This window comes from Manis javanica, chromosome 3 (genome assembly GCF_040802235.1).
Source record: "Manis javanica isolate MJ-LG chromosome 3, MJ_LKY, whole genome shotgun sequence".
Lineage (NCBI taxonomy): Eukaryota > Metazoa > Chordata > Mammalia > Pholidota > Manidae > Manis > Manis javanica.
In genome coordinates, this window is record NC_133158.1 from 112,139,302 (window position 1) to 112,165,635 (window position 26,334).

Here is a 26,334-nt window from a genome sequence, read left to right on the forward strand (position 1 = left end):
CACGGTTATTCAACATAGTACTGGAGGTCCTAGCCATGGCAATTAGACAAAAAAATACAAGGATTCCAAATTGGTAAAGAAGTTAAACAGTCACTATTTGCAGATGACATGATATTGTACATAAAAAACCCTAAAGACTCCACTACAAAACTACTAGAGCTAATATCAGAATTCAGCAAAATTGAGGATACAAAATTAGCACACAGAAATCTGTCACTTTCCTATATACTAACACTGAACTAATAGAAAGAAAAATCAGGAAAACAATTTGATTCACAATTGCATCAAAAAGAATAAAATACCTAGGAATAAACCTAACCAAAGAAGTGAAAGACCTACACCCTGAAAACTATAAGACACTCTTCAGAGAAATTAAAGCGGAACTAACAAATGGAAACTCATCCCATGCTCTTGGCTAGGAATAGTTAATATCAAAATGGCCATCCTGCCCAAAGCAATATACAGAGTTGATGCAATCCCTATCAAATTACCAACAGCATTCTTCAGTGAACTGGAACAAATAGTTCAAAAATTCGTATGGAAACACCAAAGACCCTGAATAGTCAAAGCAATCCTGAGAAGGAAGAATAAAGTAGGGGAGATTTTGCTCCCCAACTTAAAGCTCTACTACAAAGGCACAGTAATCAAGACAATTTGGTACTGGCACAAGAACAGAGCCACACATCAGTGAAACAGAATAGACAGTCCAGACATCAACCCAAACATATTTGGTCAATTAATATACAATAAAGGAGCCATGGACGTACAATGGGGAAATGAGTGTCTCTTCAACAGATGGTGCTGGCAAAACTGGACAGCTACATGTAAGGGAATAAAACTGGATCACTGTCTAACCCCATACACAATCGTAAATTCGAAATGGATCAAAGACCTGAATGTAAGTCATGAAACCATAAAACTCTTAGAAAAAAACATAGGCAAAAATCTCTTGGACATAAACATGAGCAACTTCTTCATGAACATATCTCCCTGGGCAAGGGAAACAAAAGCAAAAATGAACAAGTGGAACTATATAAAGCTGAAAAGCTTCTGTACAGCAAAGGACACCATCAATAGAACAAAAAGGTACCCTACAGTGTGGGAGAATATATTCATAAATGACATATCCGATAAAGGGCTGACATCCAAAATACATAAAGAGCTCACGTACCTCAACAAACAAAAAGCAAATAATCCAGTTAAAAAATGGGCAGAGGAGCTGAACAGACAGTTCTCCAAAGAAGAAATTCAGATTTCCAGCAGACACATGAAAAGATGCTCCATTGCTAGTCACCAGAGAAATGCAAATTAAAACCACAGTGAGATATCACCTCACACCAGTAAGGATCGCCACCATCTAAAAGACAAACAACAAATGTTGGTGAGGTTGTGGAGAAAGGGGAATCCTCCTACACTGCTGGTGAGAATGTAAATGAGTTCAACCGGTGTGGAGGTTCCTCAAAAAGCTTGAAATAGAAATAGCATTTGACCCAGGAGTTCCACTTCTAGGAATTTACCCTAGGAATGCAGCAGCCCAGTTTATAGCACCTATGTTTATAGCACCACTATTTACAATAGCCAAGAAATGGAAGCAACCTAAGTGTCCATCAGTAGATGAATGGATAAAGAAGATGTGATACATATACACAATGGAATATTATTCAGCCAAAAGAAGAAAACAAATCCTACATTTGCAACAACATGGATGGAGCTAGAGGGTATTATGCTCAGTGAAATAAGCCAGGTGGAGAAAGACCAGTACCAAATGATTTCACTTATCTGTGGAGTATAAGAACAAAGAAAAACTGAAGGAACAAAACAGCAGCAGAATCACAGAACCCAAGAATGGACTAACAGTTACCAAAGGGAAAGGGGCTGTGGAGGATTGGTGGGGAGGCATAAGAGCAGGGGGAAAAGAAAGGGGGCCTTACAATTAGCATGTATAATTTGGAGGGGTGCATACGGAGGGCTGTGCAGTACAGAGAAGACAAATAGTGATTTTACAGCATCTTAGTATGCTAATGGACAGTGACTGTAATGGGGTTTGTGGGGGGACTTGGTGAAGAGGGGAATCTAGTAAACATAATGTTCTTCATGTAATTGTAGATTAATGATAAAATGAATAAAATAAAAAAAAGGAACAAAAAAATAAAACTTTAAAGCCTCTGCAATTTCTAGATCACAATCCCCAGAACTCCTCCGGGGCTTCGCAGAAGGTCTAGGGTACAGACCCAACGCTCGTCTAGGGTCGCGTGTAGCGCAGCGCAGGGCGGGGCAGCCCGGGAGGCGGGGGAACGAGCGCCGCCGGAAGAAGACGAGGGCGGAGCCACGGCCCCAACGCCGCTCGCTCTGCCGCCCGGGTATGCGGCGCGCCGGGGCTGAAGCGGAAGAGCACGGAAGGAGGTGACGATTTAAGTGAGCGCCGGCTTCGCGGGAGTGGCTCCAAAGGAAGCTCGGCAGCCGCTGCTGCTGTGAGCCTGCCGGCCGCCTCATCGCTAACGGGGCTTCTCCTAGAGCTGGCCAAGGCAGGGCCGCAGTCCGAGCTGCCCAGCGCCTAGACCCGCGGCGGATTAGGTGCCGGCAGCGAGAGATGTAGGTAAGCGGAAGTGCCGGTGTCAAATCAGCCGAATGACTTACGGACCCGGCTGGCTGGCCGTCGCCGCGCCAGAGCAGCCCGTCTGGAGGCCTCGAACGCTGCCCTCCCCCCACGTCCGAACCCGAGGTAGCAGATTTCTCCCCGAGCGCTGCTGTACCTTTCTGGGGGCGGCGAGGGATCTCGTTTCGTGAGACCGCAGTCTTCCCCTCTTCCTCTCCATTCCAAGCTGTAGGACACACAGGGAAAGCTAGCAGCCCGGCCGCTCCTCTTGAAGCCCGGGAAAGCTTTGAGAGGAAGAGCTGCTGTTAGGGTCCTTCAGCTCCTGATGTCTTGGAAGTCAAGGATTTTTATTTGTACGGACAGTTCTGCTTCCTTCCTGCCTTTGGTTCCTTACCCTACACCCCTGGGACCCTGTTCCTAGAGAACAGGTATGCACACTTGAACATTTGGGTGATGGGAAGCCTTTTAACCTCCTTTAACGTGCTAGAAACTTCGACATTTTTAACCGCAGGTCAAGTGGAGCTTTCGTATACCTATAGAATTAGTCGGGAGAATTCAATTAAATGAAGAAAGCAGAACGGTAATCATGAAATATTTTGGGAATATAGTTAAACTCGGTTTAAGAATATCCAGGATACTTAATCCTAGTTAATGTCTTTTACTCAGAATACCTAAGCTCAGAATGGAGAAGGACGCCAGAGGAGATAGTAGAATCTTGGGTGGTTAGAGCCTAACCGCAGTCTCTGCTTTGGGTTGGGCAGTATTAAGAAATCAGACTCTCTTCTCACCCAGATGTCTCATGCTTACTGATAAAACATTAGGAGGCAAGTGAGGGGTCATCCAAATCAGTTTCGCTCCTTACTCAAGGTAGCTTTACCCTAGTGGACCTTTACTAGGAGAAAAGCTGGGAGGGGCTTCATTGACACCTTGGTACACTTTAGAAGGAATTCTTGTTACATATTTCTGAAGATCCTTCACTCTGCCTCTAAAATACTTCATGTTAATTGAAAATGTGCAAACAATAACTACAAGAACTTGTTCCTCTGAGTGCCTGGACATTACAGTTCTAAGTTAATCTCGGGAGATGCCCCTCTCCAAATTGGAGAGAAAAGAGAATTCACCACTCTGAAATTTAATAGACCCTAGGTTAGAGAAGTGTAGGGGAGTGGGAGATGCAGTCACTGACTTGAATGAATAGCACCTATTCTTAAAATTGCTTGGTCAGAGAAATTACGGATGCTTTCCTCCGTGGAGCATGATGATGGCTGCTGTGCAGTATGTAGCCAAGTGCAGTGTTCACCTTTGACACAGAATTGTGAACTTGGAATTTTAACTCATGGATATTGAGGGACCTTGAGGGCCGTCTAATCCAGTGGTTCCAAAACCTGGCTGGGCACCCGAATCAGTTGGGGAATTAAAACAAAACAAAACCCCAGATGCCTGGACAGTTCCTTAGTAGATCTGATGTGGGACCTGGCGAACTGCCGGTTTTAAATTGCTTCTCAGGTGATACCCATGGTTTGAAACAGATATAAATCAGGTTTCACATTTTAGTTTATGAACAGGCTTCAGAGGTGAAGCATCATGTCCAACTAGTCCATTGCCTTCTGTGCTTTAATTTTTTCTTTCTTTCCTTAACAAATAACCTTGAAACAATAGCATATTTCAGGGTAGTGCCTTGAGCCCAGAAGAAAAAAAAAATGCCTTTAAGTCAATAGCTCTGTGTAATTCTTTTATTATAGTTCCTATGTAGTTAGACTCCTTAATACTCTTTGATGAAACTTTTAGATTTTACAGTAGAATTTCTTACTAAATGCTGCTTGGATTTGTTAGCAAAATTATATAAAGATTACATCATTTTATAAATCACTGGGTTTTTTAGTAGGCTTTTATGCTAAGTCTTTACTGGATGCTAAAGCATGAAAAAATTCCAATTTAAGAATGTTTTGCTTTTGTTTTGGCTTATCATAAACCCAGCGTGTTAAAAAACACAGGCTTTTTCCAACCCCTCCTACCAATATGCATGACCACTTAACTTTGATATGTATGACCACTTACTTTGTATCAATAGGCAGCTCCTGTGGAGTTCAGTTTAAGAACTGGCTTCTATACATCTCTAGTTGCCTTAAAATACCTGATTTAACTACTGGCTGTAGGTATTTGCTTTAAGCATGTCCTTGAACTTTTAGTCCCTTTTTCTTTTCTTGGTCACATTGTACTGATTTAAAGAATTTGTTGGATACCTAGAAAGGATCAGCTGATGAGGTGGTAACAGTGCCTCACATAGTGAAAATCTGTTTTCCTTTGTTTTGTTTTTTTTTGGTACTCTTTCAGATTTGCTAACGTAATAGGCTATCAGGCAGAGGTGAACATTCTCTTTTAGGGAGTAAAATTCATTCTCAAATTTTTTGATTGTCTTCTCATTGCTTCACTAGTTCCTTTGCTATGTTAGTAGTAGAGCCAGAAATGGACCCCACATCACAAATCCTCTAGAGGAAGATGCTGAGTTATTATTATTATTTTTTTTATTCCAACTTTTCATTATGAAAACTTCCAGTCATACAGAAAAGTAGAGGACAGTGACCATCCTTATACTCATCAACTAGATTCAACACTGGTTAATGGTTTAATGTTTTTGCCATATTTTCTTTTTCTCTCTAATTTTTCCTCCTGAATCATTTAAAAATAACTGACATCATCATGACCTTCACTCTTTTTTTTTTTGGAGATAATTATTTTTTATTGAAGGGTAGTTGACACACAGTATTACATTAGTTTCAGGTGTACAACACAGTGATTCAACATTTATATACATGATAATTCTAGCTACCAGCTATCACCATACAAAGTTGTTACAATATTTTGACTATATTCCTTATGCTATACATTACATCCCGGTTACTTATTTATTTTACAACTGGAAGTCTGTATTTTTTTTTTATTTTTGAGAGGGCATCTCTCATATTTATTGATCAAATGGTTGTTAACAACAATAAAATTCTGTATAGGGGTGTCAATGCTCAATGCACAATCATTAATCCACCCCAAACCTAATTTTCGTCAGTCTCCAATCTTCTGAAGCATAACGAACAAGTTCTTACATGGAGAACAAATTCTTACATAGTGAATAAGTTACATGGTGAACAGTACAAGGGCAGTCATCACAGAAACTTTCGGTTTTGATCATGCATTATGAACTATAAACAATCAGTTTGAATATGAATATTCGTTTGATTTTTATACTTGATTTATATGTGGATACCACATTTCTCTCTTTATTGTTATTATTTTTAATAAAATGCTGAAGTGGTAGATAGATGCAAGATAAAGGTAGAAAACATAGTTTAGTGTTGTAAGAGAGGAAATGTAGATGATCAGGTGTGTGCCTGTAGACTATGTGTTAATCCAAGCTAGACAGGGGCAATAAAACCTCCATGGATGCAGAAGATTTCTCTCAGAACAGGGGGGGTGAGGTTCTAAGCCTCACATCTGTTGATCCCCAATTTCTCACCTGATAGCCTCCCTGCGACTGTGCCTGTCTTAGGTTGTTCCTCCCTTGAGGAATCTTACCCGTCTCTGACTAACCAGTCATCTTCCGGGGACATACAGGGAAATGTAAAGTTGGTAAGTGAGAGAGAAGCCTTATTGTTTCAAAAGGTTAGCTTTTTACTTCTTTGCATATTTATGCCCTGTGTCTTCTATGCCCAGCATTTGTCTTGAGGTATCTTTACCACCTGGAGGAATTATGATACTCGGTAAATTCGATATGAGGCACGAATTCTATGTAAGAGTTGTAATTAGGTAGGAAAAGAAAAGCTATAGAAGTAAAGTACGGAAGAAAACATGGGAGGACTGATTAATTCTTTGACATATCTTCTTGTAGAGTAACTTCAGCATGTATAGGTTTTAAACTACTAATTAAATTGCACACACACATTAACATAATAGGAGTACAGTTACATAACCAAAGCAGACCTACAGTTACCAGCCATCTCCAGTGAAACCAAGAAAACCAGTGAGGTACCTTAGGCATTTGTGAAAACTTATCTATGATATGGTGGATATTGTCCAACTGAACTTGAAATCAGACAAATTAAAACAACCCATTCCTGGGGACTGTTCACATCCCATATGTTCTTTTAACAGTAGATAGTCTGTAGTTGTAAGATTTTGGAGCGCTACAACTTGCACTTCTCCTAATTCTTGGTGGAGTTCCAACAGTATAGATCTAGTCAAATTTGTTGTTTTACTGTATGCACAGGCCAGCTTAGATATCTCCTTCTTCATTCCCATGGCAAGTCCAGGAACCGGTGGGATGAGTGCACCTACAGCTGTAGCAGCGCCTGGATCTTTGTTGAGGTTTTTTGATGATCATCTTCTGGTATAAGTCTTCCAGAGAGTGCTGATGTTGGAAGTTCTTCTTCATATCGTATCTTAGTTCATTTTCTGGGTAGCCAAATTAGGTTTTGATCCTCTGAATAAACACAAACAGACCCTTTGCCTACACTTTTATATGCCCTTTATACCATTGTGTAGAACTCACTGGAGGTCACCACACAGGAACTGCTTTTTTTTTTTTTTTAAGAGAAAAGAATATTATCAGAAAAATGTACCTCCATAGCCAATCTTCTGACACCCTTTAAGTGGTCAAAATTAAGGATATTCAAAGCATGCATTAATCATTGATTTATAGTTAGTTTTATCCAATCAGGGAGTAATCCCCCTTTTCTTTCTTTTTTTTTTGTTATCATTTATCTACACTTACATGACGAATATTATGTTTACTAGGCTCTCCCCTATACCAGGTCCCCCCTATAAACCCCTTTACACTCACTGTCCATCAGCATAGCAAAATGTTGTAGAATCACTACTTGTCTTCTCTGTGTTGTACAGCCGTCCCCTTTCTCCCACTGCCCCCCATGCACGCTAATCTTACACCCCCATCTTCTCCCCCCCTTATCCCTCCCTACCCACCCATCCTCCCCAGTCCCTTTCCCTTTGGTACCTGTTAGTCCATTCCTGGGTTCTGTGATTCTGCTGCTGTTTTGTTCTTTCAGTTTTTCCTTTGTTTTTATACTCCACAGATGAGTGAAATCATTTGGTATTTCTCTTTCGCTGCTTGGCTTATTTCACTGAGCATAATACCCTCCAGCTCCATCCATGTTGCTGCAAATGGCAGGATTTGCCCTCTTCTTATGGCTGAGTAGTATTCCATTGTGTATATTTACCACATCTTCTTTATCCATTCATCTATTGATGGACATTTAGGTTGCTTCCAATTCTTGGATATTGTAAATAGTACTGTTATAAACATAGGGGTGCATCTGTCTTTCTCAAACTTGATTGCTGCGTTCTTGGGGTAAATTCCTAGGAGTGGGATTCCTGGGTCAAATGGTAAGTCTGTTTTGAGCATTTTGATGAACCTCCATACTCCTTTCCACAATGGTTGAACTAGTTTACATTCCCACCAGCAGTGTAGGAGGGTTCCCCTTTCTCCACAGCCTCGCCAACATTTGTTGTTGTTTGTCTTTTGGATGGCAGCTATCCTTACTGGTGTGAGGTGATATCTCATTGTGGTTTTAATTTGCATTTCTCTGATAATTAGTGATGTGGAGTATCTTTTCATGTGTCTGTTGGCCATCTGTATTTCTTTTTTGGAGAACTGTCTGTTCAGTTCCTCTGCCCATTTTTTAATTGGGTTATTTGTTTCTTGTTTGTTGAGGTGTGTGAGCTCTTTATATATTCTGGACGTCAAGCCTTTATCAGATCTGTCATTTTCAAATATATTCTCCCATACTGTAGGGTTCCTTTTTGTTCTATTGATGGTGTCTTTTGCTGTACAGAAGCTTTTCAGCTTAATATAGTCCCACTTGTTCATTTTTGCTGTTGTTTTCCTTGCCCGGGGAGATATGTTCAAGAAGAGGTCAGTCATTTTTATGTCAAGAGGTTTTTGCCTATGTTTTTTTCCAAGAGTTTAATGGTTTCATGACTTAAATTCAGGTCTTTGATCCATTTTGAGTTTACTTTTGTATATGGGGTTAGACAATGGTCCAGTTTCATTCTCCTATAATGTAGCTGTCCAGTTTTGCCAGCACCATCTGTTGAAGAGACTGTCATTTTGCCATTGTATGTCCATGGCTCCTTTATCAAATATTAATTGACCATATATGTCTGGGTTAATGTCTGGATTCTCTAGTCTGTTCCATTGGTCTGTGGCTCTGTTCTTGTGCCAGTACCAAATTGTCTTGATTACTATGGCTTTGTAGTAGAGCTTGAAGTTGGGGAGTGAGATCCCCCCTACTTTATTCTTCTTTCTCAGGATTGCTTTGGCTATTCGGGGACTTTGGTGTTTCCATATGAATTTTTGAATTATTTGTTCCAGTTCATTGAAGAATGTTGCTGGAAGTTTCATAGGGATTGCATCAAATCTGTATATTGCTTTGGGCAGGATGGCCATTTTGATGATATTAATTCTTCCTAGCCATGATCATGGGATGAGTTTCCATTTGTTAGTGTCCCCTTTAATTTCTCTTAAGAGTGACTTGTAGTTTTCAGAGTATAAGTCTTTCACTTCTTTAGTTAGGTTTAATCCTAGGTATTTTATTTTTTTGATGCAATTGTGAATGGAATTGTTTTCTTGATTTCTCTTTCAGTTGGTTCATTGTTAGTGTATAGGAAAGCTACAGATTTCTATGTGTTAATTTTGTATCCTGCAACTTTGCTGTATTCGGATATCAGTTCTAGTAGTTTTGGGGTGAAGTCTTTAGGGTTTTTTATTTACAGTATCATGTCATCTGCAAATAGTGACAGTTTAGCTTCTTCCTTACCAATCTGGATTCCTTGTATTTTTTTGTTTTGTCTGATTGCCATGGCTAGCACCTTCAGTACTATGTTAAATAACAGTGGGGAGAGTGGGCATCCCTGTCTAGTTCCCGATCTCAGAGGAAAAGCTTTCAGCTTCTCGCTGTTCAATATAATGTTGGCTGTGGGTTTATCATAAATGGCCTTTATTATGTTGAGGTACTTGCCCTCTATTCCCATTTTGCTGAGAGTTTTTATCATGAATGGATGTTGAACTTTGTTGAATGCTTTTTCAGCATCTTTGGAGATGATAATGTGGTTTTTGTCTTTCTTTTTGTTGATGTGGTGGATGATGTTGATGGACTTTCGAATATTGTACCATCCTTGCATCCCTGGGATGAATCCCACCTGGTCATGGTTTATGATCCTTTTGATGTATTTTTGAATTCTGTTTGCTAATATTTTGTTGAGTATTTTTGCATCCTCATTCATCAGGGATATTGGTCTGTAGTTTTCTTTTTTGGTGTGGTCTTTGCCTGGTTTTGGTCTTAGGGTGATGTTAGCTTCATAGAATGAGTTTGGGAGTATCCTCTCCTCTTCTATTTTTTGGAAAACTTTAAGGAGAATGGGTATTATGTCTTCCCTGTATGTCTGATAAAATTCCGAGGTGAATCCATCTGGCCCGGAGGTTTTGTTCTTTGGTAGTTTTTTGATTACTGCTTCAATTTCATTGCTGGTAATTATTCTGTTTAGATTTTGTGTTTCTTCCTGGGTCAGTCTTGGAAGGTTGTATTTTTCTAGGAAGTCCATTTCTCCTAGGTTTCCCAGCTTGTTAGCATATAGGTTTTCATAGTACTCTGTGATATTTCTTTGTATTTCTCTGGGGTCCGTCGTGATTTTTCCTTTCTCGTTTCTGATTCTGTTGATTTATGTTGACTCTCTTTTCCTCTTAATAAGTCTGGCTAGAGGCTTATCTATTTTGTTTATTTTCTGGAAGAACCAGCTCTTGGTTTCATTGATTTTTGCTATTGTTTTATTCTTCTCAATTTTATTTATTTCTTCTCTGATCTTTTTTATGTCCCTCCTTCTGCTGACCTTAGGCCTCATTTGTTCTTCTTTTTCTAATTTCGATAATTGTGACATTAGACCATTCATTTGGGATTGTTCTTCCTTTTTTAAATATGCCTGGATTACTATATACTTTCCTCTTCAGACTGCTTTTGCTGTGTCCCACAGTAGTTGGGGCTTTGTATTATTGTTGTCGTTTGTTTCCATATATTGCTGGATCTCCATTTTGATTTGGTCATTGATCCATTGATTATTTAGGAGCGTGTTTTTAAGCCTCCATGTGTTTGTGAGCCTTTTTGCTTTCTTTGTACAGTTTATTTCTAGTTTTATGCCTTTGTGGTCTGAAAAGTTGGTTGGTAGGATTTCAATCTTTTGGAATTTACTGAGGCTCTTTTTGTGGCCTAGCATGTGGTCTATTCTGGAGAATGTTCCATGTGCCCTTGAGAAGAATGTGTATCCTGTTGCTTTTGGATGTAGAGTTCTGCAGATGTCTATTAGGTCCATCTGTTCTAGTGTGTTGTTCAGTGACTCTGTGCCCTTACTTATTTTTTGTCTGGTGGATCTGTCCTTTGGAGTGAGTGGTGTGTTGAAATCTCCTAGAATGAATGCATTGCATTCTATTTCCTCCTTTAGTTCTGTTAGTATTTGTTTCAGATATGTTGGTGCTCCTGTATTGGGTGCATATATATTTATAATGGTTATATCCTCTTGTTGGAGTGACCCCTTTATCATTATGTAATGTCCTTCTTTATCTTTTGTTACTTTCTTTATTTTGAAGTCTGTTTTGTCTGATACCAGAATTGCAACACCTGCTTTCTTCTCTCTGTTGTTTGCATGAAATATCTTTTTCCATCCCTTTACTTTAAGTCTGTGCATGTCTTTGGGTTTGAGGTGAGTCTCTTGTAAGCAGCATATGGATGGATCTTGCTTTTTTATCTATTGTATTACTCTGTGTCTTTTGATTGGTGCATTCAGTCCATTTACATTCAGGGTGATTATTGACAGGTATGTACTTATTGCCATTGCAGGGTTTAAGTTTGTGGTTACCAAAGGTTCAGGGTTTGCCTCTTTACTATCTTACTGTCTAACTTAACTCACTTGTTGAGCTATTATAAACATGGTCTGATGATTCTTTATTTCTCTCCCTTCTTATTCCTCTTCCTCCCTTCTTCATATGTTGTGTGTTTTGTTATGTGTTCTTTTTATGAGTGCTCCCATCTAGAGCAGTCCCTGTAGGATGCCCTGTAGAGGTGGTTTGTGGGAGGCAAATTCCCTCAACTTTTGCTTGTCTGGGAATTGTTTAATCCCTCCTTCATATTTAAATGATAATCGTGCTGGATACCGTAGTCTTGGTTCGAGGCCCTTCTGTTTCATTGCATCAAGTATATCATGCCATTCTCTTCTGGCCTGTAGGGTTTCTGTTGAGAAGTCTGATGATAGCCTGTTGGGTTTTCCTTTGTAGGTGACCTTTTTTTTCTCTCTGGCTGCCTTTAATACTTTGTCCTTGTCTTTGATCTTTGCCATTTTAATTATTATGTGTCTTGGTGTTGCCCTCCTTGGATCCCTTGTCATGGGAGTTCTGTGTACCTCTGTGGTCTGAGAGGCCATTTCTTCCCCTAGTTTGGGGAAGTTTTCAGCAATTATTTCTTCAAAGACACTTTCTATCCCTTTTTCTCTCTCTTCTGGTACCCCTATAATGCGGATATTGTTCGTTTTGATTGGTCACTCAGCTCTCTTAGAATTCTTTCATTCCTGGAGATCCTTTTATCTCTCTCCGCATCAGCTTCTCTGCGTTCCTGTTCTCTGTTTTCTAGTCCATTAATGGTCTCTTGCATCTCGTCCATTCTGTTTTGAAGTCCTTCCAGAGCTTGTTTTATTTCTGTATTCTCCTTCCTTAGTTCTTGCATATTTCTCTGCAAGTCCATCAGCATGGTTATGACTTTTGTTTTGAATTCTTTTTCAGGAAGACTGGTTAAATCTATTTCCCCAGGTTCCTTCTCAGGGGAAGATGTAGCAGATGCCGAAGCTGTCTGGGTTAGTCTTGTCTGGATCATATTTTTTTGCCTTTTCATGTTGATAGGTGCTATTGACAGCTGGGAATGCCAAACTTTTCACTTGCTACTGGCCTTTCTTTACTGGGACAACTGCGACCCCTAGTGGCTTGTGTTTGGTAATTGCGTGTAGATTGGGTCTTTGTGTCTTGCGGGGCTGGTATGGAGGAAGCGCTCCAGAGGGGTAGTGGACGGGGGGTGCTGTTTGGCTGTTTACCTCTGTGAGGGGTCTCAGAACTGTTGCCCAGGGGGTTAGTGAGCCTGGTTTTCCCTGTAATTTCCAGCAACCAGGCTGTGACCTATGTTGTTTCCGTCCAGCTGTTACGTCCCTGTCCCTTTAAGTCTTTCAAAAAGCACTTGCTTTTCTTTGTCACAGGGGCATCAGCTTTGGAACCCGCTCAGAGGTCTTGCTGCCCTGTTTCCCTAGTTTCCAGCCCTCCACGCATGCACTGTGTCTGCACCCTGGTGTGGGTGGTTGGGGCTGGGTGTTTAGCAGTCCTGGGCTCCCTCTCCCTCCTGCCGGGAGCTGGTGGAAGGTGTGCTCGGGTCCTGCTGGGCCGGGGATTGTATCTTACCCCTTTCACCAGGTGCTGGGCTCTCGCATGTGTGGATGTAGTCTGGCTGTTGTCCTGTGTCTTCTGGTCTCTCTTTTAGGATTAGTTGTATTTGTTGTATTTTCAAAAATATATATGTTTTTGGGAGGATATTCCCACTGTCCTACTCATGCCGCCATGTTGGCTCCACCCGCTGGTTTTTGGAATTTCCGGAATTTGTCGTTGGTGTCAGAAGTGAGGGTGATCTTGTATGAGCAGTTTTCTCTCACCGTATGCTTGGCTAAACTGTTGCAGTGGCATACATTTTAAAACTTTTTTATTAAGGTATTATTCATATACACTCTTATGAAGGTTTCACATGAAAAAACAATGTGGTTACTACATTTACCCATATTATCAAGCCCCACCCATACCCCAATGCAGTCTGCAGTGTCATACTATTGATACTCATTTCAACTTTGATTTTTTCACTTAACCTGGATAATCCTTCATTGTTAGTTCTCAGAGTTCATCTTTTTTCTGGCTTCACTTATTGTGTGGGTGAACCATAGTTTATAATTGCAAAACACTGGAAACAACCTAAATGCCCATTCATAGGACAGTGGTTAGAATAATGTTGCAATGAATAACCTTGTAGTATGTATTTTCATTATTGTTAGAGGCATAGCTTCAGGGTAAATTCCTAAAAGTGGGATTTCTGTATTAAAAGGTAAATATTTTTGTAGTTTTGCTATTACCAAATTCCACTCTAAAAGGATTTTTATCAATTTGTATGCCCACCACCAAAGTATGAAAATGCCTTTTCTCCCGCCAACAGAATGTGTTGTCATAATTTTTGACAATTTTTAAAAATTGGTAATTCACATAATATGTTAATATCAGGTGTACAATAATGATTTGATAGTTCTATACATTGTGAAATGATCACAATAAATCTAACATTCATCACTGTACATATTGCAAAATTTTTTTCTTGTGATGACTTTTATGATTTACTCTTAGCAACTTTCAAATATGCAATACAGTATTATTAACTATGTCCACTGTGCTATACATTTTATCCCCATGATTTATTTATTTTACAACTGGAAGTTTATACCTTTTTGACTCCCTTCACCCAGTTCACCCACCTTCTCATTATCCTTCTTTGTCTATTTTTTTAGTGACGTTGAACGTCTGATGTGTAGGACCATTTAAAAATCTGTATTTGTGAACTGTCTCCTTATGTCCTTCTCCCATTTTTCCATTAGGCTTTTTTTTGTTTATCCCACAGTTTGAGTACTTTATAATGGGGCTATTAGCCCTTCTACCGGGTTTTTCACTTCTGCTATTATTTTTAATTTCCAAGGCCCCTTTATTGTTTTAATTGTTCATTAAAAAAATAATAACATTCTTTTTTCCCCAATGGATGTAATATTTTCTTTTGCTTCTTTGAGGATAGTGTCCAGTTTCTTCTTCCTTACTGTTTTTTTATTGTGGTAAAATATAGTTTACAAAATTTAATATTTTAATCATTTTAGGTATATGGTTCAGTGGCATTAAATACTTTTACACTGTTGAGAAACCATCACCACTGTCCATCTTCAGAACATTTTTCATCTTCCTAAACTGCAACTCTGAACCCCATTAAAGAATAACTCACCTTTCCTTCCCAACTTATTTTTTTAAGTTGACTTTGCAATACACGTCTTTGCTTTTATCTGTTTGTTTTGGTCCTCTTTTTATCCCTCAAAGTCTGGTGATTCTTGGTTATCCTGTTATTTTAAAGAATGATCACTAAGAAGTTCTAATTTCTTTGCTGTGAGTATATCTTTGTGATCTTATTTTTTAGGCTAAAAATGTAACTTTTATTTGTCTTCTTTACAGCTTCATCCAGATCTCATTATGCATCATAAAAATGAAAAAACAGAGGAAAATTTTATGGAGAAAAGGAATCCACTTAGCCTTTTCTGAGAAATGGAATACTGGGTTTCGAGGCTTTAAGAAGTTTTGCTTTCACCAACACTTGTGTGTTCTGAAAGCCAAGTTGGGAAGGACAATTATTTGGAGCAGGCAGTTGAGGCACTTACAGTGCAGAAAGAAGGTCCTTCATATCCAGAAAACGTGGATCCAGGATGAACCTCTTTTTGCTAAGACAGAGTCCAATGTGGCTGCTCAAAATGTTAGTACTTTTTCCTCTAAAGTGAATAGAAAAGACACTAAACACTTCATTTCCTCTTCAAGGACCCTCCTGAAACTCCAAGCAGAGAAGTTGCTGTCATCAGTAAAGAACTCTGATTATGAATACTGTGGAGATAAAAGTTTCTTGAAGGTGGTTGCTGACTTACCAACAAATAGTGTTTTAGGTCAGGCCAGTGGTCACAGACCTAGAACAGAGCTGCAAGCTTCTGACTTTCCCATGAAGTTCAATGGGGAGAACCAAAGTTCATGTGAGAGTGGCACAATTGTGGTCACCTTGAGCAACCATAAGAGAAAGCGCTTTTGTTATGGCTGCTACCAAGGACTGGAGCACCACAGGAATGGGGGATCTCTAATTCCAAAAAAGTTCCAACTTAACCAACACAGAAGAATTAAAGTGTCTCCTCTTATGATGTATGAGAACTTATCCATGATTAGGTTTCGGTACAGGATTCTCAGATCTCAGCACTTCAGAACAAAAAGCAAAATTTGCAAGCTTAAAAAAGCCCAGCGAAGCTGGTTGCAGGTCACTGGGGACCATCAAGAGACCCTTAGGGAGAACGGTGAGGGTGGCAGTTGCAGCCCATTCCCTGCCCCAGAACCTAAAGACCCTTCTTGTCAGCGCCAACAAGTGTACTTCCCAGATATGGACAGCAATGCTGTGGGAAAGGGGAAGAACTCTCATGTGCCTGATGGCCACACTAAAGGAAGCCCTTTCTTGGGCAAGGAGCTTAGTTTAGATGAGGCATTCTCTAACCAACAGAATGGCAGTGCCACATACACCTGGGACCAGTCACCCTGTTCCTCTCCTAAGTGGGAGTGTACAGAACTGATTCGTAACATCCCCCTTCCAGAATATCATTCTAGTAACATGTTTATCTCAGAAACGGAAAGAGAAGTTACGACTCTGGGTCAGGAAAATCGGACAAGTACTGTCAGTGAAAACAGAGTAAAACTGTCAATGTCTGGGGCAGATCAGTCTGTGAGTGGAGTAGACCAGCCAGTGTCCAAAGAGACTGTCCAGAATGAGATCTCATGCCAGATGGATGAGGATGGATCTCTTAAGCAGAACATTCTTAGTTCTAAGTTGTTGGACCACCCTTACTGTAAAAGCCCACTGGAGGCTCCTCTGATGTGCAGTGGGCTCAAACTAGAAAATCAAGTGGGTGGTGGGAAGACCAGTGAAAAAGCATGTCCAGTGGATGATGAACAGCTGTCAGTCTGCCTTTCTGGTATGTACTCTTCCTTTATTCTCTCCCAGTTTCCAGCTTGCACTTGGTGTCCACTGACTTTTCTAGAAGAGTTCTGTTTTTTCCTTCCATACATGGATTTCCTTTTAAGCAATTAGACATTCTTCTTGAAGCCTTTTATATTGCTGTATTACATAGATGTTGCATAATTGAATTCCTGCTTGATGAGCATTTGTGTTGCTTCCAATTTTTTTCTTCTATAAACAGTAGTGCAATGAAATTACTTCTTTATACTTACACCATTATTTTTGTAAGTTAAGTTCCTAGTAGTAAAATTGATGGTGAAAGAATATCAGTACTTAAAATTTTAAGAGAATTGTTATATTATCCTCCAAAAAGTTGAACTGGTTTGCACTTCTTAAACTTTGCCAGTCTTAAAAATCACATAAAAGTTCCTTGTTTTAATTTCCATTTTTAAGTTTGAAGTTTGAACATCTTTTCTATGTTTATTGGCCACTTTTTGTTTGTATATAATTTTCCTTTGCCTGTTTTTCTAATGGATTGTTTGTATTTTATTTAGTATGTGAGAAGTTCCTATGTACCAGGCACTGTGCTAGTTCAAAGAATATAACAACAAACGGAATACACTGGTTTCTACTGTCTTGGGCCTTAGCATTACTGTAGTTTTAAGGATGTTAAGTTAAATTTTGATGATTATAAATGTTGTAAGATTTAAGTTATTCCCTCCAAAAAGATAAAAGTCTTAAGTATCCTGACAGTGTGTATGGTATTTTTGCTTAACATTTTCGATTCTTGCATAGTAAAATTTATTTGTCCTTACTTTATGGCTTCAGGTTTTTGCATTATGCTTTAAAAAATCTTCAAGTCAAAATCTATCTCATGAAGTAAGCTGGTATGGCAGTATCAGTCTTTGACTCATTCCCCTTCTTGCAGTTTATCCAAGCTGCTAAAAGAGTACAAATGTATTTGTACAGACACATTACTTACAGTATTGTCTTGATAGTAAAAAACTGAAGACAGCCAAAACATGTTTCTCTGAAAGTATAAATTATGACACATCCAGGCAATGGTATACTGTGAAGCTGTTACAGAATATATTAAATCTATATTTGATACTGAAAGCTGTCTATATAAAGTGAAAAATGTAGCAAAGCAGAGTGGTGCCATCTTTTGTTAAAAGATACATATGTAGGATGAGTTTATATATGTGGGCACATGCATTTGTATAGGACATGTCTGGACAGATATATCAAATTGTTACGTGTATTTTCTGGGGGCTTAGGAGAGTTACTTTTTGGAGGTTTAAATAATTTTGAACATTTTGTTTTCCCAACCAGTAAGAATATATAAAAAGTTTTCTAACAAAATAAAAAAGAGTCCTAGAAAATCTTAAAAAAAAAACTCTTTATACTGTCCTAGAATAGGGAAAGACAAATTTCCCTACTATGAGGTTAACAGAACCATGATGCATAAACCTAAAAAAAGGTAGCATTTACTTAAAAATACTGATTAACTTAAATAGATGTAGCACTTCCAAAAGCAGTTGATAAATCAAATATGGCAAATAGAAAACTGCAGCATGATGTGAGGAAGTAGGAATTTTTACAGAATTTATACTTAGTGATCTGTAATGTAATTTCATTATTTTAATAGGCTGAAAGAGAAAAATCATGGAATCTCAGCAAGTACTGAAAAACCTATTAATAAAACTCAGGTTCTCTTCTATTTAAGTCTCTTGGAAAAGTAAGAATAAAGAAAATTAATTTCACATAGTAAGGAATATCCGTCAGAAACAACTGCAGTTCCACATGTTTAAGGGGATGAAGTAAGCATATGGAATCTCTTCTTCCTTCTACCATATCCTTAGAAATCACAAAAAATACATTAAAAACATACGTATTTCCTTACTTAGAAACAAGGAGGAGAGTTTTGGTAGATCAGAAACTGAGAACCTCCCACAAGGCAGAAAGTAGAAGGTCCGGAGGGGAACCCCAGTGGCAGAAGAAAGATTAGTAAAGGAAAATGGTACAACACTGTGGGTGTCCCATTCCTGGAGATGGTGGAGTTGGGAGGAAAGGGGAAACCCATGGTAAAAGACTCTATACCTGGGAAATCTCAACAAAAGTATCTCTCCCTGCCTGTGCCACATACCAGCAAGGAGAATATCTGCTGTCAAGATGAAATTTTGTTGTTTACCTCCCCAGTTTTACTGACATATAATTGACATTGAGCATTGAAATCCTAAGAACAGGAGATTGGTGGGGAGATACAGGACATTTCCTTTTCCCTCTGCCCCATTACTTGCAACATCTGGCAAGAAAGAGGGAAATCCATTTCCAGAAGGACAGTTTTTGGGGTTCATAATATCCTTCCACTGAAAATAGTTCAAAGCTACTACTGCCCATCAGCGTCCTCCTCCCATGCAGGAAGTTACCCAAGTAGAGGTGAGTCCAGATTTATCACCAGATATCTTAGGAAAGCCAAGATTATGAAAGAGCAGATTCAACAAGTAAAAGAACTAAACCTGAGTCAGGATTAATAGAATTGTACACTTTAAGAGGATGAATTTTGTGGTATGTGAATTTTAGCTCAATAAAGCTGTTTGTAAACAAATGGAAGAGACCAATTTTATAAATCATATTGATGAGACATTTTAAAGCATGATAGAAAACTCATAAGAAATAAAAATGCACCAGAAATTTGAGTTTTAGCAAGTGTGTTCTGGAGAAACTACAGAACAAGGATATTTCAAGGGTTTTACTTGTGACAATATTTAGAGAGCTAAAAACTAACAGATGGTCATCCGTAGGGAATTGGTTAAAATACAGCATACTCATTTAATGAACAACCAGGTGTTTTGAATTGATGTAGGAAAAAAAAATTTGTGATGTATTGATGGAAGAATAGGAACATCAAGATTAAGTACAGTGTGTAACTGACATTGAAGAAATACGTTCATAAGGGCATAAAAGTTCTAAAGGAATTACTGGGTGATTGGCACTTTATTTTTAAATGTTTTTGGTCATGTATTAGAAAAAAACCCTTCTACTTAAAATTAAAGCTTCTGCCCATTTCAAGTTTATAAAAATGTCCAACCCTATTTTCTTCTAGACTATTAATGTGTTATTTTACATTCAGCAATTTGGAGAAAAGTAAAGATAGATCCCTAACTCATTCTTTATACCAAAATGAATTCCAACTGTGAATGAAAGACTTATCTAGTAGTTCTTAAAACTATTTATTAATTCATCTTTTTCCCATGCTTATAATATGCCATTTGCCATTGGGTCTGTTTCTAGACTTAGTTTCTCTATTTCTGTGCTAGCACTATTTTGCTTTCATTGCTGCAGTTAGTTTTATATATATATTTTTTGAGAGGGCATCTCTCATATTTATTGATCAAATGGTTGTTAACAACAATAAAATTCAGTATAGGGGGGGTCAATGCTCAATGTACAATCATTAATCCATCTCAAGCCTAATTCTCGTCAGTCTCCAATCTTCTGAAGCATAACGAACAAGTTACATGGTGAACGAATTCTTACATAGTGAATAAATTCTTACATGGTGAACAGTACAAGGGCATTCATCACAGAAACATTCGGTTTTGATCACGCATTATGAACTATAAACAATCAGGTCAAATATGAATATTCGTTTGATTTTTATACTTGATTTATATGTTGATCCCACATTTCTCCCTTTATTATTATTATTATTTTTATTTTTAATAAAATGCTGAAGTGGTAGGTAGATGCAAGATAAAGGTAGAAAACATAGTTTAGTGCTGTAAGAGGACAAATGTAGATGATCAGGTGTGTGCCTATGGACTAAGTATTAATCCAAGCTAGACAAGGGCAGCAAAACATCCACGGAAGCAGAAGATTTCTCTCAAAGCAGGGGGGATGAGGTTCTGAGCCTCACCTCTGTTGATCCCCAATTTCTCACCTGATGGCCCCCCTGCGACTGTGCCTGTCTTAGGTTGTTCCTCCTTTGAGGAATCTTACCCATCTCTGGCTAACCAGTCATCTTCCAGGGCCATACAGGGAAATGTAAAGTTGGTAAGTGAGAGAGAAGCCATATTGTTTGAAAAGGTTAGCTTTTTACTTCTTTGCAGATTTATGCCCTGTGGCTTCTATGCCCAGCACTTGTCTCAAGGTATCTTTACCACCTGGAGGAATTATGATACTCGGTAAATTCGATATGAGGCACAAATTCTATTTAAGGGTTGTCATTAGGAAGAAAGAAGAAAAGCTATAGAGGTAGCATATGGAAGAAAACATGGGAGGATTGATTATTTCTTTGACATATCTTCTTGTAGAGTACCTTAAGTATGTATAGGTTTTAAACTACTAACTAATTTGCACACAAATATTAACATAATAGGAATACGGTGACATAAACAAAGCAAATCTATAATTACCATCCATCTCCACTGAAGCCAAGAAAACCATTTAGGCACCCTAGGCATTTGTGAAAATTTGTCTATGATATGATGGATATTGTCCTGCTGTACTTGAACAGTCTGAGAAAAATCAGACAAATTAAAGCAGCCCATTTCTGGGTTCTGTTCACATCCCATATGTTCTTTTAACCGTAGATAGTCTATAGTCATAAGATTTTGGAGTGCTACAACTTGCACCCCTCCCAACTCCTGATTGAGTTCCAACAGTACAGATCTGGTCAAATTCATTGTCTCACTGTATGCACATGCCAGCCTAGACATCTCCCTCCTCATTCCAATGGCAAGTCCAGGAAATGGTGGGGTGGATGCAGCCACAACCGCAGCATCGCCCGGATCCCTGTGGAGGCTTTTTGATGATCATCCCCCGGCACGAGTCCCTCAGAGAGTGCTGATGCCGGAAACTCCTCCTCATATCGTATCTTAGTTCATTTTCTGGGTATCCAAGCTAGGCCTTGATCTTCTGCATAGAAACGAACAGACCCTTTGCCCACACTTTGACATGCCCTCTATACCACTGTGCAGAACTCACTGGAGGTCAGCACACAGGGACTGCATTTTTTTTTTCTTTTTTTTAAGAGAAAGGAATATTATCAGAAAAGAGTACCTCCATAGCTGATCATCTGACACCCTTTAAGTGATCAACAGTAAGGATATTTAAAGCATGCGTTGATCTTTGATTTACCAATAGTTTTATCCTATCAAGGAGTAATCCCCCTTTTCTTTCTTTTTCTTTTCTTTTTTTTTTTTAATTTTTAATGTACACGTACATGAAGAGTACTATGTTTACTATGCTCTCCCCTATATCAGGTCCCCCCTAACAACCACATTACAGTTACTGTCCATCAGCTTAGCAAAATGTTGTAGAATCCCTACTTGTCCTCTCTCTGTTGTACAGCCCACCCTCCCCTTTCTCCCTCCCCCCCATGCATGCTAATCTTAATACCCCCTTTTTGTTCCCCCACCTTATCCCTCCCTGCCCACCCATCCTCCCCAGTTCCTTTCCCTTTGGTACCTGTTAGTCCATTTTTGGGTTCTCTAATTCCGCTGCTATTTTGTTCCTTCAGTTTTTCCTTTGTTCTTATACTCCTCAGATGAGTGAAATCATTTGGTATTTCTCTTTCTCTGCTTGGCTTATTTCACTGAGCATAATACTCTCCAGCTCCATCCATGTTGCTGCAAATGGTTGGATTTTTCCACTTCTTATGGCTGAATAGTATTCCATTGTGTATATGTACCACATCTTCTTTATCCACTCATCTACCGATGGACATTTAGGTTACTTCCAATTCTTGGCTATTGTAAATAGTGCTGCGATAAACATAGGGGTGCATCTGTCTTTCTCAAACTTGATTGCTGCGTTCTTAGGTAAATTCCTAGGAGTGGAATTCCTGGGTCAAATGGTAGGTCTGTTTTGAGCATTTTGATGAACCTCCATACTGCTTTCCACAATGGTTGAACAAATTTACATTCCCACTAGCAGTGTAGGAGGGTTCCCCTTTCTCCACAGCCTCGCCAACATTTGTTGCTGTTTGTCTTTTGGGTGGCAGCTATCCTTACTGGTGTGAGGTGATACCTCATTGTAGTTTTAATTTGCATTTCTCTGATAATTAGCGATGTGGAGCATCTTTTCATGTGTCTGTTGGCCATCTGTATTTATTTATTTATTTATTATTTATTTATTTATTTTCATTTATTTATTTATTTTTTTGAGAGGGCATCTCTCATATTTATTGATCAAATGGTTGTTAACAACAATAAAATTCAGTATAGGGGGGTCAATGCTCAATGTACAATCATTAATCCATCTCAAGTCTAATTCTCGTCAGTCTCCAATCTTCTGAAGCATAACGAACAAGTTCTTACATGGTGAACGAATTCTTACATAGTGAATAAATTCTTACATGGTGAACAGTACAAGGGCATTCATCACAGAAACTTTCGGTTTTGATCACGCATTATGACCTATAAACAATCAGGTCAAATATGAATATTCGTTTGATTTTTGTACTTGATTTATATGTTGATCCCACATTTCTCCCTTTATTATTATTATTATTTTTATTTTTCATAAAATGCTGAAGTGGTAGGTAGATGCAAGATAAAGATAGAAAACATAATTTGAGTGCTGTAAGAGGGTAAATGTAGATGATCAGATGATCAGTATGCGCCTATGGACTAAGTATTAATCCAGGCTAGACAAGGGCAGCAAAACATCCACGGATGCAGAAGATTTCTCTCAAAGCAGGGGGGATGAGGTTCTGAGCCTCACCTCTGTTGATCCCCAAATTCTTACCTGATGGCCCCCCTGCGACTGTGCCTGTCTTAGGTTGTTCCTCCCTTGAGGAATCTTACCCGTCTCTGGCTAACCAGTCATCTTCCAGGGCCATACAGGGAAATGTAAAGTTGGTAAGTGAGAGAGAAGCCATATTGTTTGCAAAGGTTAGCTTTTTACTTCTTTGCAGATTTATGCCCTGTGGGTTCTATGCCCAGCACTTGTCTCGAGGTATCTTTACCACCTGGCGGAATTATGATACTCGGTAAATTCGATATGAGGCACGAATTCTATTTAAGGGTTGTAATTAGGAAGAAAGAAGAAAAGCTACAGATATAGCATATGGAAGGAAACATGGGAGGATTGATTATTTCTTTGACATATCTTCTTGTAGAGTACCTTAAGTATGTATAGGTTTTAAACTACTAACTAATTTGCACACACATATTAACATAATAGGAATAAGATGACATAAACAAAGCAAATCTATAATTACCATCCATCTCCAGTGAAGCCAAGAAAACCATTTAGGCACCCTAGGCATTTGTGAAAATTTGTCTATGATATGATGGATATTGTCCAACTGTACTTGAACCGTCTGAGAGAAATCAGACAAATTAAAGCAGCCCATTTCTGGGATCTGTTCACATCCCATATGTTCTTTTAACTGTAGATAGTCTATAGTCATAAGATTTTGGAGTGCTACACCTTGCACCCCACCCAACTCCTGGTTGAGTTCCAACAGTACAGATCCGGTCAAATTCGTTGTCTCACTGTATGCACATGCCAGCTTAAACATCTCCCTCCTCATTCCTATGGCAAGTCCAGGAGACGGTGGGCTGGATGCAGCCACAACCGCAGCATCGTCCGGATCCCTGTGGAGGCTTTTTGATGATCATCCCCTGGCACAAGTCCTCCAGAGAGTGCTGATGCCGGAAACTCCTCCTCATATCATATCTTAGTTCATTTTCTGGGTATTCAAGCTGGGCCTTGATCTGCGTAGAAACAAACAGACCCTTTGCCCACACTGTGACATGCCCTCTATACCACTGTGTAGATCTCATTGGAGGTCAGCACACAGTAACTGCTTTTTCTTTTTTTTTTTATTAAGAGAAAGGAATATTATCAGAAAAGAGTACCTCCATAGCTGATCATCTGACACCCTTTAAGTGATCAACATTAAGGATATTTAAAGCATGCGTTAATCTTTGATTTACCAATAGTTTTATCCTATCAAGGAATAATCCCCCTTTTCTTTCTTTCTTTCTTTCTTTTTTTTTTTTTTAATTTTTAATCTATACCTACATGAAGAATACTATGTTTACTATGCTCTCCCCTATATCAGGTCCCCCCTAACAACCACATTACGATTACTGTCCATCAGCTTAGCAAAATGTTGTAGAGTCACTACTTGTCCTCTCTGTGTTGTGCAGCCCACCCTCCCCTTTCTCCCTCCCCCCCATGCATGCTAATCTTAATACCCCGCTTCTTCTCCCCCCCTTATCCCTCCCTGCCCACCCATCCTCCCCAGTTCCTTTCCCTTTGGTACCTGTTAGTCCATTTTTGAGTTCTGTAATTCCGCTGCTGTTTTGTTCCTTCAGTTTTTCCTTTGTTCCTATACTCCTCAGATGAGTGAAATCATTTGGTATTTCTCTTTCTTCACTTGGATTATTTCACTGAGCATAATACTCTCCAGCTCCATCCATGTTGCTGCAAATGGTTGGATTTTTCCACTTCTTATGGCTGAGTAGTATTCCATTGTGTATATGTACCACATTTTCTTTATCCATTCATCTACCGATGGACATTTAGGTTGCTTCCAATTCTTGGCTATTGTAAATAGTGCTGCGATAAACATAGGGGTGCATCTGTCTTTCTCAAACTTGATTGCTGCATTCTTAGGGTAAATTCCTAGGAGTGGAATTCCTGGGTCAAATGGTAGGTCTGTTTTGAGCATTTTGATGAACCTCCAAACTGCTTTCCACAATGGTTGAACTAATTTACCATCCCACCAGCAGTGTAGGAGGGTTCCCCTTTCTCCACAGCCTCGCCAACATTTGTTGTTGTTTGTCTTTTGGATGGCAGCTATCCTTACTGGTGTGAGGTGATATCTCATTGTAGTTTTAATTTGCATTTCTCTGATAATTAGCGATGTGGAGCATCTTTTCATGTGTCTGTTGGCCGTCTGTATTTCTTTTTTAGAGAACTGTCTGTTCAGTTCCTCTGCCCATTTTTTAATTGGGTTATTTGTTTTTTGTTTGTTGAGGCGTGTGAGCTCTTTATATATTCTGGATGTCAAGCCTTTATCGGATGTGTCATTTTCAACTATATTCTCCCATACTGTAGGGTTCCTTTTTGTTCTATTGATGGTGTCTTTCACTATACAGAAGCTTTTCAGCTTAATGTAGTCCCACTTGCTCATTTTTGCTGTTGTTTTCCTTGCCCGGGGAGATATGTTCAAGAAGAGGTCACTCATGTTTATGTCTAAGAGGTTTTTGCCTATGTTTTTTTCCAAGAGTTTTATGGTTTCATGACTTAAATTCAGGTCTTTGATCCATTTTGAGTTTACCTTTGTATATCGGGTTAGACAATGGTTCAGTTTCATTGTCCTACATGTAGCTGTCCAGTTTTGCCAGCACCATCTGTTAAAGAGACTGTCATTTTCCCATTGTATGTCCATGGCTCCTTTATCAAATATTAATTGACCATATATGTTTGGGTTAATGTCTGGAGTCTAATCTGTTCCACTGGTCTGTGGCTCTGTTCTTGTGCCAGTACCAAATTGTCTTGATTACTTTGGCTTTGTAGTAGAGCTTGAAGTTGGGGAGTGAGATCCCCCCTACTTTATTCTTCTTTTTCAGGATTGCTTTGACTATTCGGGGTCTTTGGTGTTTCCATATGAATTTTTGAATTATTTGTTCCAATTCATTGAAGAATGTTGCTGGTAATTTGAGAGGGATTGCATCAAATCTGTATATTGCTTTGGGCAGGATGGCCATTTTGACGATATTAATTCTTCCTAGCCATGAGCATGGGATGAGTTTCCATTTATTAGTGTCCCCTTTAATTTCTCTTAAGAGTGACTTGTAGTTTTCAGGGTATAAGTCTTTCACTTCTTTGGTTAGGTTTATTCCTAGG

At 39.0% G+C, this 26,334-nt stretch overlaps 1 protein-coding gene across 7 annotated transcripts in view; it reads left to right on the forward strand.

Moving 5' to 3' along the window:
• Positions 1–2,355: 2,355 nt before the first annotated feature.
• The window catches only part of SENP5 (SUMO specific peptidase 5), a 93,359-nt gene continuing 69,380 nt past the window's right edge, over positions 2,356–26,334 (forward strand). For 3 of the 7 annotated variants that reach the window (XR_005055885.2, XR_005055886.2, XR_005055889.2), the window contains exons 1-2: positions 2,356–2,596; positions 14,937–16,480. Coding sequence is in view for 4 of the 7 variants with exons in the window: in XM_036998128.2 (XP_036854023.1) it covers positions 14,968–16,480 (1,513 nt within the window). In the remaining 3 variants the exon portion in view is untranslated. Of the gene's footprint in view, positions 2,723–2,776; positions 3,025–5,439; positions 6,221–14,936; positions 16,481–26,334 lie in introns of those variants that run through there. The other 4 variants (XM_036998128.2, XM_036998120.2, XM_036998136.2 and 1 more) reach the window with 4 other exon arrangements.